The sequence below is a fragment of the Pezoporus flaviventris genome, unplaced genomic scaffold (assembly GCF_033815535.1).
Source record: "Pezoporus flaviventris isolate CSIRO_AGI_PZ_B2104156 unplaced genomic scaffold, CSIRO_AGI_Pfla_v1 ptg000002l, whole genome shotgun sequence".
Taxonomy (NCBI): domain Eukaryota; kingdom Metazoa; phylum Chordata; class Aves; order Psittaciformes; family Psittacidae; genus Pezoporus; species Pezoporus flaviventris.
This window is the reverse complement of record NW_026892550.1, coordinates 6,824,584-6,841,170: the sequence shown is the minus strand read 5'-3', so window position 1 is coordinate 6,841,170 and position 16,587 is coordinate 6,824,584. Positions and strand designations below refer to the sequence as shown.

General features: G+C 35.1%; 1 protein-coding gene across 8 annotated transcripts in view; it reads right to left on the bottom strand.

The window, feature by feature from the left end:
* Positions 1 to 16,587, bottom strand: part of RGS12 (regulator of G protein signaling 12) — an 88,945-nt gene that overhangs the window by 13,528 nt on the left and 58,830 nt on the right. For 5 of the 8 annotated variants that reach the window (XM_061467963.1, XM_061467907.1, XM_061467954.1 and 2 more), the window contains 9 exons: positions 13,150 to 13,329; positions 11,779 to 11,932; positions 10,726 to 10,802; positions 8,613 to 8,813; positions 7,601 to 7,674; positions 4,286 to 4,412; positions 3,248 to 3,344; positions 1,679 to 1,755; positions 1,012 to 1,165 (listed from right to left, as the gene is read on the bottom strand). In XM_061467963.1, the coding sequence (XP_061323947.1) occupies positions 1,012 to 1,165; positions 1,679 to 1,755; positions 3,248 to 3,344; positions 4,286 to 4,412; positions 7,601 to 7,674; positions 8,613 to 8,813; positions 10,726 to 10,802; positions 11,779 to 11,932; positions 13,150 to 13,329 (1,141 nt within the window). Of the gene's footprint in view, positions 1 to 251; positions 433 to 1,011; positions 1,166 to 1,678; positions 1,756 to 3,247; positions 3,345 to 4,285; positions 4,413 to 7,600; positions 7,675 to 8,612; positions 8,814 to 10,725; positions 10,803 to 11,778; positions 11,933 to 13,149; positions 13,330 to 16,587 lie in introns of those variants that run through there. The other 3 variants (XM_061467916.1, XM_061467931.1, XM_061467922.1) reach the window with 3 other exon arrangements.

The following is a 16,587-nucleotide window of genomic DNA, read 5'->3' as shown; positions in this document are numbered from 1 at the left end:
TGAAGTCATACACTTGCACTTGTATGACCGTATTCCTATCCTCTATTCATATTTGGCATTCATAAAAATGACATTTTAACATGCTTTGTCAAATGCCATAAAACCTGAACGTAGCCAAGATGGAAGCTTCAAAATGCTTCTTATTGCCAAAGTTTTGCAAAAATGGCAGTATGCATATTAAAACATGCAACATTTCTAATATGCGTAGTACAAAAAGGTTTTTTTCTGAAATAGCAAACTTCATAGAACAGTTGTCTTTTTTTTTGGTTTTGGGTTTTGTTTTTCTCTTTTTTTTTGTTAGTTTTCCATTAAAGTACGCTCTACAACATTTGATACGCATTTTCCAAACTTGGACAAATTACACAAAAATCAAAATAAAATGTGAAAGCCTCGAATTCTGAAGTTTTCAAATTATGTTACTTTTACTCAGCCCTAGGAAGAAAAATGAAAATATTAAAATATTGAAAACAAGTTAACAAAATAATAAGCAACAGAAAATAAGTTAAAATGCACTAAGGTTTTCTAATAACATTTATATTAACAAACATCTATCCTGCAATAAAAGTTTCAGCCATAGCTTTTTGTTTTAATTCTAGTCAGTGGACATTTATTCACAGATGAACATTCATTCACTATATAACTGTGCATAACCATGCTTTGGATATGCACGCTATGTAACTTCAGCAGTAAATTTTAATCTGTGTGGCTTGCAAAGGGTATCAAATGGGATATTCAACTGCAATTGAGTAATTCCTCTGGATTTTACCTAAATTAGGTAACTTTCACTGTTGAAAATCCCACTAGGCAGCTACATCTACCTTTAGGTATTCTTAAAATCTCATCTGCAGCTTCAAAAACTTCACACTTCAAACACAGTATCAAACGAAAATGTAAGCATCATGACTATGATTTCCACAATACACTATTAAACACATGATATGTTTTGCTACACGTACACAAAATTCTACTTTTTCTAAGACTACTTATGTTAATACTATAAAGTTCACATACCCTCTGCTTCATCCAAATTTATTTTCTGACATTTTTTTTTCCCAATCTTTGCAATAGAGTCTTCTCTCTTTGACAGCCGGACTTCCCTAGCATTTTTTCCATTTTCGCCTTTCATTTTGATAGAATTAGACTTTCCTAGACTTCTTCCCTCTCCCTGCATTAGAAGGAAAGTTAAGGTACTACTTACATTTAGACTATATCATTGTATACATAATATGTTCTAAGTGAATAAAAAGATTAATTTGAAAATACATTTCTCTTTCACCACAACGTTTTAATTTAATCTCGATTATCGTAAAGAACTTTGCCATAGTAGTACCCAAAAATGTATAAATAAACATAATATGATTTACTCTGAAGAATTCACATAACAGGAAGGGCCTTTGAATTTCCAAGTAATTAATAATTTCAAATATAGATAAGCCAACGAAACACAAAACAACAAACACAACACAGTGAAAGAGCTACTTGATTCATCATGAAGACAAAGTTCTCACAAATAAATGCTGTTGACAGTGGGGAAAATATCAAATGAATTACAGCTATACTCAAGCTAGTTACAGAATTTGGCGGATTCAGAATCATGGATGAATGCAGCTTTGAGTATAGAATTACAGAAAGAAGCAAAAGATGATCTAAGGGACAAAAATCATTGCAGAAGACTTACAGTAAATACTTGATTCCTTGAAGTAGTTACAGTTGCAGTCTGTTTTACTGATGCACCTTTTTGTTTATCTGTAAACACTGAACATAAACATACCTTCTGTAACTACAAATTTGTAACTTCCCAATGAAGAAATATTTAAGTGACAATGATGCACAAACCAGATTATTTTGCTTTAAAATTTCCCACAGATGTACTCAGAAAATAAAGAGTGAGCAGAGTTGACATCCCTCATATTTTTCAGTCAAAACCTAACAGAATCTTCCATTCACCTTCAAAGTCTCCTAACACTGGCAATACTTTTAAATTTGAAGATGCTGACATTTCGTTATTCTCCTAAATGTTCAGTTGATTTAGAACAAATAGCTTTTAAAATCTTAGCTAATAATTCAGTTTGCAATTCTCAAATTTAGAATTTAAACAATCAGTCGCAAAGGCCACATAAAGTTCATGTTGAATCTTTTCCAACATGTTTCATGCATTGTTTTGCAGACTTTTCCATATCCTTCTCATCTACTTCTAAGTAATGAAATGGCTCCTTCAAATTACATCTGCCTACAACAAATACACTGTTGCAGACTGAGCTGCAAACACAGAACCATGGCCCTTTTTCACTGGTATATGCCAAAGAATCAGCCTACTGCTGGAATGGTCCTCTATGATTTAGGCTTTTGTAGCAGTTGACAGCACATAGGATGGCAGTTTTACTTGTAATCCTTAAACTAAATATCTGCAAGAGTATTTGGATTTGTATCTTTTATCAAAATGACAACTGGTTCTGTTTCCTAGAAAAATGACAAATCTGATTCTCTTCAATAAATACTTCCATCTTTATTCTCATATTTATTTCTCAAAGAGAATTTCTGCTCTAAGTCAATTTAGTTTAACCACATTGCATTTCATTTTTAAAACTAAGCATTCTATGTTCAGAAAAAGGTCTCCTAATGAAAGCAAACCTTCACCTCAAGGCCTCTTACATTAATCTAGCAAAAAGTCTGTTAGCTGTTATGTTGATCAAATACAGTTTTTCAAAGTACTTTTTTACATAGGGAAATCACAAATTATATCCTTTTTAATATTATCTCCAGAAGTCACTAGTTAAAACTGGAGATGCAGACTCTGCTACTTTACCATGTTAAAGAAGAGTTTTGCCACAGCAGTACATGCAGCTGCTGCAAAAACTGCATCTGTTTTACTTATACAGTATGTTTCTTATGAATAAATTGCCAAATTCACAGAAGCTATTTGGCATTTTATTCTTATCATTATTACTAGGTTCTATATCCCTAAATGGATGTGTGTATCTATGGCAGAACGCCAATAAAACATTCAAGTATTGCTAGTACAAAATTTCATATAGCAACAGTCAAGGACTTGCTATCAACAAATTAATTTATTCTTCCATCCTTAGAAACTGCACTCCATTTTAGTTAAAAAGAATGTATGTTAGATGTGACATATCTAAATTTAATCACAGTTATCTCACCTGTGCATCAACAGAAGAAACTAACCAAAGTCAAGGTTTATGAAACTCAGTTGACATGATAAATAAAAGCTTTTATGCCAACTTACCTCTACCCTTCGATGGCTCTTTTTCATCTAGAACAACCCGCTGACCATCCAGATTAGAAATAGGGACACCAAGATCAAGTGGTTCCTGCTCACCATTCTAAAGTCGGATCACAGTTTGTATATAATAGAGAAAAAGCTGTTTTCAGAGCAAATTTATGCAGTCTGACATTTTTTGAAGGAAAATAGCAAAGCATTTTTAGGTTTCAGTATTACCTCAATAAATCTTTTTATTACCATTCCAAAAATGCTTATTCTGTTTGTGTAAAACTGCCTTGATTACAGTGAGTGTTACCCATTTATGTGAGGAGAATGGTATTTGGGGAAAAGAAGATACAAGTAGAAAAAAACATCCAATTTGCAAAATGGCACAAATACTCTAGGATCATCAGTATGTTCAGGAAAACATATTTTTCAGAGGAAGTTTGAGATTATTTTACATTCTAAATTACTTGCAATTTGTAATTTAGCTAACTTTATACCAATAAGTTTTTCAGCTGTTTTAAAAACATGCCCTGGTTCAGCCAAGACAGTATGCAGCCCAGAAATACCACAAAAGGAGCTTTCCACTTCTTGAATTTCCAAAATAATAGAATAAAGAGAATGCTGGTCATGTTTAGTAGTAGAGAAGTTGAATCAGTTGGCTTCTGCAAAAATTTTCTGCAAGGGAATTTGAGGCAACTTTCATGATTCCCAGGATAATGGAACAATAGCTTGTTAAAGCTATTAATCTCCATCAACTAACTTTCCCTGGCTAATAATGGGAAAAGTTGAGCTCTGGAATAAGCTAAATTCATGCTCTATTATTTAGGATGTTGGATTTATTCTGAAAGAGAATATGAAACAGATGCAGACTGAAGCTTTGAGGTAATTACTATTAAGCATGATGGTTATGACTACTACGCATTTCCATCTCAACATGTAGTTATAAATAAGGATTTTAATACCTAATTATAAGGATAGGAATAATTTCAGGGACTACTTTCTGATCTTCTCCAGACAAAAGATATTGCAGCTTGAATTACATCAAAAGATACTTACTAGTCTTGCCACAAGTTCGTTAAGATTTAAACCATATTTTGCAACCACAGGCCTTAAGACCTCTGTCACTGGTTTAGTGGGTTTAGCCTTCAAACCAACTGATCGATTGATTGGAACAAGATCCAGGCTGAAACACATCAATTGTAATATTAAGTATGAAATATTCCAAGAAACAAAATCTACAGAATATACAAAATTCAATCTACAGCAAAGTTGTACTAGTTTACAGCTAGTGACCCTGAACATTCATTAGCACAAATCTATCCTAACCTGAAGGTATAAAGCACTTTTAACACAAGTAAGACTTCCACCATTTCACTCGCCAGAGCTGAGTGAAGGCATGAGCCAATCTAATTGCAAGGTGATCCTCAGCCCAACTAGATACATTCCATAGCACTTTCATCTTTAAGGTGAGATTGCTCTATTTTGGTCCAGAAGTGCTTCCAAAGTGATTTCATGACTGTACTATACCTTAGATGCAAGAAAGAGATTTCTTTCTATTTCCAGAAGAGACTCACAATGTCCTATTTAATTTCTTGAGGTGAGCTTGGACAGAAATTTTTAGTTTTACTTTAAGCACTGGAACAAATACAAGGTAATGCTGGTTTCTGGCTAGATGACATATCACAAAAATTGTAAGAGAAGCTTTTATGCAAAAGCTGTAAAATCATTCGGTTGGAATTTGAAGGATAAAGACCGTTCAGACTCTATTCTGCAATTTTATGACATCAAAAGAGAAAAAAAAAAGATCAAATAAGAAGAAAATCTTTAAGCCCAAACAACTATTACATTTATGTTTATTTCCCCGCACAGATCCATGGTTAGCTTTGGGCTTAGTTTTCTTTAAATGCTTCTCATCTGTGCCCTGATTCCTGCATAACATACACATTTGACTATGACAGCATTATAGCACAAAACCAAAGGAAAGCTTATTACTAACAAAAATCTATCAAAAAAAAATATTACATCATCAGGAGAAATTAAAGTTATTAGTGATTTTGTCCAACACAATTCAAGGTAAACCCCATCATTTCTTTTACACAAATTAAATAGGAGATGTTTAGTCTTATTGACTTTTCCCTTCAACAAGGGACCTTGATAACTGAAAATCTGTCTTTCATATTTTCTCTAAATACAACTGCTACTAAATAGAAATGATCAATTTCAGTCATGAACTGGTGTGGAGACAGTGTCCTCACAGGAGAATGGATAAATTGGTACATAAACTCTGAATAATCCTGAAAGATACAGCAAGGCCATGAGAGGCCCCAAGAAGCTTAAGCAAGCAAGATAAGAAGAAGCTGGAATTCATTGAGTTAATGAGAACTGTGGACTGTTGGCAAGCTTTTGAGGTCAAGTTCTCACACCTGTGCTTAACCAATTATATGTTAGTCACTAAGGGTCTTCAAGACATGTATCCAATCATAATATGCCAAATCACTGTTAAGTGCGTGTAAGAAAAAGTGTATAAGGAGTTAAGGCTTTGCAATAAATGGCTTTTGTCTGATCATATTGATCTCTGACTGAGTCCATATATTTTCTGTGGCAAACTGCTATTGACACAGAAGTGGCAGACATTCAGGTAACCAGATATACCCACGTAATACTTCTCTTATGTCTGAAAATATTACAAATATTGGAGTGTTTTTGTTTACATAGTGTCTACCCACAGAAGGAAACAATGTAGAACATTTCTACATTTTAATTAGCACACAAGTAACATATGGTGCTGCCTACTTACTGTTCCTTTTTAATTTGAAACCTCAACAAACTAACACCTAATAAAAGACTGCTCAATCTCCATTTCAAAATTGAATATGCTATGCTAATATTCATTAACCTGAAGTACCCATACATAGAAATAGCCCTGCTTCCTAAAGAAAAGTTATATAAGGGCAAGATGAAGAATGCCTGAAAAAATACATTTTATTAACTTCAAAAGCACAACTCAATAATATAACAAACATTCTACTTCCCAACCTTTCCCTCAAATATTTAGTTCAGGTGTTTTCATCAAACTAGTTTGGTTTTTTAGAATTTAGGAACATTAAAACATTTTCTGGCATTTTGGAAAAAATACATTATTGGGAAAAACTGCATGCTATAAAATATTACATAATACTACTATATAATATACTGAATTATATTATACCTGTATCAATAATAATATTATAACATTGACTTAAGATTCAGGGTTAAAAAACTTTACTCAAATGAATTTTTATACAATTAGTCTTACTGTAATCTGCCAGTTAGACACATCACTACAGATGCAACTGAATGGGAATATGTAGTCAATCCATATATCCATTTAATATCAAAACCCTGTTCTTTTATTGTTGCATTTAGGATTAGACTAGGAGACTGGCAGTTTGATTCCCTTTCATTCTTGTGCTGCTTCAAACTGCTAAACATGTTTCTTCCTAATGTGGAAGGGCCCTCTGCGCCTCAGATCTGTCCTTCATGCTTGCGCACAACTGCTTCATCTTGAGACATCGTAATAATAATGTAAATATCCCTATAGTGGAATGCTGGCATCAAAATCCCACTTGTATCCAAGACAGCAGTACAGAAAGCTTCCATTTCCATCATTTTAAAACTCACCATATGTTTCTCTACTCAGTTTGAAACGTTCCTCTAGGACCACATTTCTCCCATTGATCCTTACCCCAGTTGCCCTCATCTGAACTACTTTTTAGAGGTATCTCACCATTTAGAAGTAATCTCACCATTACCTGTAGAGGAAGCATTTAGTAGCTGGCTCTAAAACTAAACAAATCTAAGGGATATCAGTGCCTGTAATCTCACCATTACCTGTAGAGGAAGCATTTAGTAGCTGGCTCTAAAACTAAACAAATCTAAGGGATATCAGTGCCTAAATGTAGGCAAGATACTTAGGCACTTGTGTAACTCAGAGAATCCCCATGCTAAATGCATCTCTTATATGTGTGTTATTGCACACAAATGGATTTTAACAGAAACTCAAACTGTGAGTTAACAGTGGAAGTCAATCGTTTTCAGTAACAAACATTGGTCACCTTCCTTATTCACTGGGACTTTTTGCTTGATATTAAGACCTATTTCTTCTAATGTCCCTATACAATGAATAAGAACCTTAGCTCCCTTAATGGTGGATTACAATCTAAGATGCTGCATTACATGGCTAATTGGATTTTTTTACTGGATTCAGACAACTTCTTCTCTGCATTAACTACTGTTTTGTTGCACAGGTAACTGACAATATACTTCAGTGTGCTTAAAAAGAGTAAAATGGAGTGGAAAATGACAGAGGAAGACAGTAATTTTGACTTTTACCGAAATAAAGTGCGTTTTTCTAAACGTAGGTCCCGAGACTCCAGGATGCTACTGTCTTGGTGCAATACAAGTGGCTACAGAGCACATGTCAGGAACAAAAGGAGACAGAGCAAATTAATGTTAAAATATGTTAAAAAAGAACAGCTAAGTGGTTAAAAATTTATTTCAAATAACTCTGAAAATTATTAACATAGGCTGTATGCATTCTAGAGGATATTCATTTACAATATGCAACCTGATTAAAGTGTATTTTACTTTATATCATATAGTTGTGAGACAATGACCAAACTTCAATTTCCACTGGAGTCAGCAGGTATTCAGGAACTCAATGTTTTAAACCAAGCCCAGGTCCTTCAACTTAAATAAACTACTGCATAGAATGATGCATTAGAAAATGTGGCAAGTTAACAATCTTTAAGAGATTTAAAAGAACAGGCACATAACTATGCACATTCATTGATTTATGTGATTGCAATAACCTAGATTGACCGTAAGTACAAATTTAAATTCATAAATGTTTCACATCCACAGCTTCTTTTAATTGGAGATAACTTCTGCTGGAATAAGAGCTATCACACACCACTTTTCCCAACACAGACTGCTGTCTTGGAAAATTTCTTCAATATTAAAAAACATACCTTACTTCTAGCATGAATTCCTCTCATTCAGCTTTGAACTATTGAATTTCCTTATGCTTCTTTACTTTAATAAAGTTTCATCTACTATGACACATTTGTTTTCTTTGTGGATACCTTCAATTAAGTACAAGCTAACCATTCCCCTGGACAAGCCACATGGGCTAGATACCTAAATTAACTTCTTATTATAAGGAAATCTTTGTCATCAGCTGCCTTCTGCTTTCTGCAGTGTAGATACCACAACCAATCACAATGACCCACCAGTCCTAGTTTTACTAAAGTTCTTCTTCAATTAACTAGGATTGCCAATGTAACAGGTAGAACCATGAGACATGTATTACAATTGAGAGAACAAACTCAGGAATATGTGATACCTTATCACCTCCAACTAAAAAGAGGTCCACTGCAGCTATGTTAATGCCATGTTTCTCGCAGACCCCAGAGAGCATCTCTTTGATAGAGAATCCGGATTTAACAGCCATTTTGCTAGATGAACCATCCGGAAGGTTTACACAGCAGTATTTGGGAGATTTCTCTTTATCTGGTACAAATGCAGGTACTCTTGAGGGTTCAGACTTGACAGGAAAAAGGAAAAAAATGTCAGTGCCCAATGGGAAATTTAGGTATATGCATAAACCTTAAGAGTCTGTACAAAGCAACCAAGCCAAGAAGCATACTTTCTACTGTGTATATAGTTTAGAAATCCTTCTAAATATCTTAATTATCAGATAAATTTAAATTCTGGAGGAAAAAGTATTTAGGTAAAGGTAACAGCACTACACAAGTCTAAATTTATTTTAAGAAGAGATGAAGTTCTAGACAAAGAGTGTGTAAAACAGGTTACAAGACTCTCAAACTATAGTACAGAACTCTTAATCCAAAAGTGCAAGTAAATAAGATCTTATTTAGATTCCAATCTAATCTGAAGCGTCTATAGTTAATAATGACCTTCTGGCGTAAAAATTACTATTGGCACATTGTGAATCAACATTTAAGGAGATGAGGAACACCTTTAAACATCAGGCTCCCCAAACAAATTTCCTCTTCTTTTAACACAACCCGAGCGCTACACATACAAATACACTACAGAGAAATTAAAATATTAAACAATTTACTTAATGACCGTGCACCTTTGTTATTAAAGGGAACGAGTATGGGGTTATGGGTAAAGGCTAAAGATCACAGCATTAACCTTTACTCTAGAGTAACAGTAGAATAATAATACTACTACAAAATATCAAAAGTATCTTTGAAGTGAATTTCTGTTCCATTTTTATAACTTAAAAGGACACTACAGGTTAGATATAAGGAAGAAAATCTTTACTATAAGGGTGGTGAGGAACTGGAACAGGTTGCCCAGAGAAGCTGTGGCTGCCCCATCCCGGTCCGTCTTCAAGGCCTGGCTGAACGGGCCTTGGAGCAACCTGGTCTAGTGAGAGGTATCCCTGCCCATGGCAGGGGGATTGGAACTGGCTGATCTTTAAGGTCACTTCTAACACAAACCATTCTATGATTCTATGATTGTTGCTTTAGGAAGGTTTTCCATTTTCTGGTTTTTAGGATAAGACTTTTCTGCAAACGAAATAAACATCACTTTGCCATGCTTGCTTCCCTCATCAATATTTGTAACATAGGCAGAATTACATAGTTGATGAAATCTAGTTTACTAGAGGGATATCAAGACTAAGAAAATACTTTTAAAAATTTCAATTTTATAGCCTTTCTCTATATCAACACAGAGAAATTCAAAATATTGCACTTATGTTCTACTTTTAATATTGTTTTAATTTTGCATTTCATTAATTTTACACTGTAAAGTTAGAACTTGATAGTTAGAAATCATGTTATACTGGTTAGAAATGGTTAGTGTCTTCATCCGTTATTTTCCTACCTACTATGACAAAATCAGTGTTTGCAATGAAATCCCCTACTTCTCTTTTCTCATATTTTAGGAGTAGAGTTAAGTCATAACAATAAGAATTAAAATTCATAACTTTAAAAGAAACAGAAAGCAAAGAAGCACAACATATGCAAGTACCACAGAAATGAGCCTAATACGACTCGTTTACAGGCAAAGTAGAGGGAAAGCTTATCCAACCCTAACTATTCTATGATTCTATGATGTCCTTCAGAATAGAATCTCAAAGCTCTAGTAGGTGGACGAAACTCTTTATAAAGAGCTACAGTAGCTCGCTTTGAAAAGTAAAGTTTTATTCTGGAATTCTACTGGTGCCCAAAGTTAAGACAAACAAGATGAAATGGATACCTTTTCTATAAGCACACAGTAAGAAGCAGTATATAAACACAACCTCTGTTACATTTCTAGTATTCTAAAATTGCTTAATGTTAAACCATTCCCTCCCCCTGTATCACTTAAAAATCCTTTCTCAAAGTATTACTTCAAAGAAATTACTTCACACTACTTAAAGAATAAGTAATTCGCTGTTTTCACCACTTCCCCCCTTTTTATTAAGAGCCAGCCATTACCAAGTCAAGACTAGCAGTTGATGACATGGAGCCTTGTGATTCCCGTCTGTATGATAATCCATTGGACTGAAGGGAATCTGTGGAAAGAATCAGCAATCAGTAAAAAGGCTTGGTTTTATTATTTATTGTAATACAGAAAGCTATTTCAAATATGCTCCTCTGCTCAGAAAAAAAAGCTTTGTATCAAAGGAAATATTACCCAATCTTCATACTGTGCAATAAAACAAATGCCTCTGATGTCTTTTCACATGTGAGTATAATGAGAAAACTTAAACTATCCATACTATCAATGTCATCTTGTGGGTCTGGCCTGCACTAGAAAATAGAGAAGAAACACAGTAACAATATGGTCCAAATCTAGTGCTTCAGTGGAATTTCTCTATTATTTTTAACTCAATGGAAAGAGTTTATGCAAAACTTTCAGTTCTTCCTTTAGAGGCCATGTACAGGTGCTTTCATAGAGGAACTCTTCCTTAAACTCTCACAAACAGATAAGTAACAATACAGCAGATTACAAGGGTTTTCCCAACTCTGACTCTTTGATCATTTTAATCAGGAAAGGTGGAAAACAGGTAGTGAATGTGTTCAAAGTGAACATACCAGTGTGGTACTAATAAAAGAAAGAAACAGAGGGTAATGAAGGTGGAGGAATTTTCAAATAGCTGTAACTATGGCACTATTTACATATAGAACTCCTCAACACCTCTGTAAAGAGCTGAAATTATCTTACTATGAAAACAGTAGCTCTCTGTTTGAAAAAGCATTTTCCAGCACAAAGAAAAGCAGAGTCTACTGAAAAGCAATGGAAAAAAAAACAACTCTTGAAAGTCAATAAAAATGAATTTAAATATTTTCATACTTTTATCTATTTATTTGTACAACTGCTTCCACAAAACTTCCAGTGATACTAGCCACACTATGGCCTTCTGACTTGACAGTTTCTTTTTCCTGTGTCACACCCAAGGATGCACTTAGACTGAAACTAACCATGATGAGATTAGTCACATCTACTGCTGAAACACCTTTGAAACAAAGTGGAACATGATTACTCACCATTTGGATAATCACCATTTTCTCTTCTCTTCTGTGATTTCCCCAAACTCTTACTTCTTGACCATGAGAAAAATGTTCCCCTTTTTTTCTTCTCAGTGTCCTCCTCTCCTGACTCTTCATTTAAAGATCTTCCTGACTTCGATTTACCACTTAACTACCACCAAAACAAAATTAAATCATTGGTTGGATCACAGTTGTAAGTATATTATCTAAAATAAACCTTCCCACGCTTCTTCCCAAAAGAAGAGTGTGATGGTCAGGTTAGCTGTCGTCTTTACCCCACTCACAAGCGTATGTGCCAGCAACCCCCTCAGCAGCAAAAAAACAAAGCTCAAAAAAACCCTCAGTGGAAATAAAAGGAAATACATAGATGGAAATGTGCTACTTGGTAGGGAGCAGAAAACAGTAGCTGGAAACAAGCCATATGAAAGAACTCTCCACAGCTCACCAGAATGCCTAAGTTAATGTGGAAAGACCATTTGCCTTGCTTTTAAAACAAAGAATTTCATTTCAGTATTTCACATAGTTTTCTTAGGCTGGGCTTGAACATGAACTGCATTTAAAGGCAATGAAAAAGTTTGGTTTAATATTTACATGTATAGTCACAGTATTTATTAGTGCTGAAGACTACAAATGTCAGGAATGTTTGATATTAGAGTAAACTTGCTTTTAACAAGCTATTCCTGTTAGATTATACAAGTATTCCTTAAAATACTACTTTTAAAAAGGTTCCTAGTCATAAAAATGTGTGATAGCAGATGGGCTAATGTGTAGTGATTGACATGAAAAATGCAAAGTTATAATTTACCCATGCAGTTATGTAATACTATGGTGGTATTATCTACATGAAGAAAAAATAAACTCTAAATAACTTCAGGAGATCAGTAATACTACTTGTCTAATTTTAAGCAACTGTATCTGGTTTACACAGAATTATCTTAGTGCAGTGAAGGCTAAGAAATTAAAAAACTATCCTTTCCAAAGGTGAGTTAGATTAGGTTAAGCCTTTCCCCAATACCTTCTGATAAAATATCTGCTCTCAGCAAAGGTTAAAATATTACATCTTAAGCTCACTTTCAATCAAAATTATCTTCTAAACTAATGTATTAAAATAATCCTCATTTTTTATTTTATTTAAATAATAACAAAGATCTAAAATTATATTCAGGAAGTCCATAGCTAGAAATGCAATTCAAAAGTGTGGATTAAAAGACCTCAATATTTTCCTAAGTACATAAAGGTTTTGTAATTCTATTTGCCAGCACCGCTAAACTAACATTCTTAATGGTTTTTATACTTTATCTTTGATCTTCCAAAGAACTTTAAAAACATTACTTAACAGTTTTCAGATAAGAACAACAAAAAAGTAACCTTTTTTGGCGTTGTGACACTGGACTTCTCTGAACTGATGCTGTGTTTAGAGGTGGGGCTGCTGGGAACATGCTGCGGATCTGGAAGAGGGCGACCTTCGACTTCAGCTAAGATGCATTCTTGGTAAAGTGGGGATTTGAGAAAGCGAGTATAGCTATCAAACTTCATCAGGTTAAATATCTGAAATGAAAATGCAGTGGATAATGGTTACATAAGCTAACCTAACATCAAGAAAATGAAGCTATTTCGCAACAGCAAACTCCCACAAAATTAGGACATAACAATTCTGCTGTAAACAGCAGTAGGCGTGACTTTGTTTAGACCTGGTTAAATACACCGCACCAGTTTAAAGTGAAACATAATTTGATCTATTCCCTTAGCACAGGTTCAGAAAAATGTTATGTTTTGTGCAAAGTGCATGAGAAGCTGAGAGCTGTATTAATGTAAAGTTCATGTGCCCAATCATAAGGAAAACAAGATCAACATCTTTGGAAGATTCAATAATCAAGATGCTGTAAAATCAAGACCCTGCAAAAGAACATTTTACATAACATAGCTGCTCTGGGCAAAACCAACATTTGTCTTTAACTACATAGGAAGGAAGCAGCACTACACCAGTCCTGGAGCAAATGTCTGAGGCTAATTCAACCAAAGCTAACTTCATGAAAGTAAAGGAAGAAAAGTTCTCTCTTAAATGCTAAAGAGTGTTTAAATTTCTTGTTCCAGTTTTGCAAACCTGTTATTTTAAGTGAATCCATAGTTCTACCTTTATATGCTCTCCAATGATTCACTTGATCTGAAAAAACAGTATGAATGCTACCTTCTTTAGACATGACAAATTCCCTAAAATCAAATAAAGGTATAGGCAACACAACGGTTTATGGCATTCCCAAGAGTCTACAGGGAAGTCACAGTAGCCCAGTTGCTGATGGAAATCATTATTCAGATTGTGCAAAGACACTGTTCTCAACAAGCACAGCCCAAAACTTTTCTGGCAAATAGCAAGATGGAACAGAGATAATTTGATCCTGCAGCATCACAGAAACCTAATTCAAACTGAATGCTGACTTCCACAGTCTTGCCTTCCCCCTATATATTCCCATTTCCTGTCATGTTTGTTGGGCTTTTTAATGCACTGTTTTCTGCATGGTAAGCTATGGAAAAAAATACTTCTGTAGAGTTAGTTTTACCAGCATAACCTGCTGGAACAGGTCAGCACAAAGTCTGATGTGTCCTCAGTGAAGTGTCAAATTGATAATCCAGTGTCAAAGATGTCTCACTTAAAAAACTGCTCACAAAGGGGAATTGCTCTCTCATGCTATGAAAACTAAAATCTTTCTCTGACTACAGGTACATAGGCAGAGCTGAAAAAGGCAATGACAGAACACAAGCAGTCTTTGGGCCACAGCTCAACAAATTATTCAGTACACAACACATATAGATTTGAAAAATTTCTTGTGTTCTGCTGAGTTGAAAGACTAATACTGTGGTGCATTGCCAAAACAACATTAAATACAGAGGGGCAACTACAAGGCATCCAAATGCTTCAATCTCAAGGACCCACAGATGTGCTGCAGATGCAAGGTTATTGGGGAAAAATGGTACGAAAAATGCAAACACTAAAACAGATGCAAAACGCAGGGTAAATGAAGAATACAAAAGACTTCACCTTTTTTGAGGTTTTAAGAAAATTAAACTTACAGAGGTTAACACTCCTTGACAAATAATTGTATTTTAAGCTAAATGAAATTTGTGACACCAAAATATGACATGATTCCACAGTACAGCTGTGGAACAAATATCTTAAATTAAATACAATTTCAGGATGAAAACCAAGTCTTTTCAGAGTTGCTTCCTGTCACAGAATCTACCACCAGAAGATGATAAAATTATTATTCCATGTTAGGTCAGAAGAATAAAGGAAAACAATTGCAGAGAACCAAGAGAGAGTTACTGCAGAGATGAAGTCTGCAGAGTAAGCATACGTAATACAGTAAAAACATTCCAACCTTTGAACTTTCCTGGATGGATTGATGACAGGTTAACTATATCACCTTGAGCTGATCATAATCCGCCCTACTATGTTGCTAGCCCACACTACATCCCCAATTTCCTTTATTTAGCACTACTATTAGGATTATTTGGAAAAAAAAAAAAAATCTAGCAGATGCTATTTCTTGTTCTTAGAAATGAGAAAAAGAAATATATCTTAAAAAATCATTATTTGAACTTTATACATAAGCAAGGGTAGAAAAGCATACATATACACCTATGCAACTCTACATGAAGTAAATGATTTTTATTCTTATTTTTATTTTAGTATCTTCCAGTGACCTACACTGTCTTGCATCCAGCAACACTCAAAATGCTTGTTCTTGTCCTCAGAAACTGTGAAATCCTAACCAGGTGTTTTGGCTGCATCCACACGGTCATATTACAACACTGCTGATAGGATCAAGAGCAAATTTGTCGGGCTATGGACAGAAAGCAGCTTCTAGCAACATTTCCAACAGGCAGAGCTTGAAAGATAACAGCCTCAGCAACGCTTTCCAAAGCACTTTCCCACACACACTTCTGTAAATCCACAACAGCCTTACAGCAACACTCCCTATTCTCAAGCATCATGAACACCCGACAACCAGCACAGACCACTCTATGCTCACTACTGAAATCTAAAAGCTCTTGTCAAAGATCACAAATGCAGAGCTTTTGCATTATGAAGATGGTGTCACCACCATGACTTCTTTCCCTTAGTGAAACCAAGATACTAAGGGCCATCAAGATTGCTGATGACTCAGCACTGACCTCAGCCAGGCCACACACCACTAGTAAATCAGCTGGCACACATAGCTCCAAGTCCACTTTGACAGAAATAACTCTCATTCTACTTCACCTAATTTTACGCTGTGAGGAACAGGTTTGACTGAGGGCTCTGATGGGAGAACTAGAGAGGCATTGACAATTTGAGATAAGCAGGTCAGGTCCACACAAGCCACGTGGCTGGGATTAGACCCACAGCAGCACTCCACATCAGCATTTTCACCCACCGCATGAGCCCTCCAACCTAAGGACAAGGTGTTTTCAAAGAAGGAAGAAAATGTGCCTCAGCCCAGCCACCATGCTCATAAGAACACTTTCTTCTCCACCAAACAATTCAGGTACGGGCTCCATAAAACCAAGATGAAGAGTGCACAAAAAAAAGTCTGTAAAGATTGCGGCTGGTAATTCACACAGAAGCCTCAGGCTTTGGTAGGGGAACTGGGGGTAGCTGTAGTGCTAGAAGCTACTAAACCAGCAATTAGACCTACCTTTCTATCTCCACTTCACACATGTAGAGAGGTACTATACCCACCTGCTCAGATTGCCTCAAAAGCATGTGATCTGATGCTGCACAAAGACTAAGATTGTGACCTGCTTCATTTATGCAGATTTATCTGC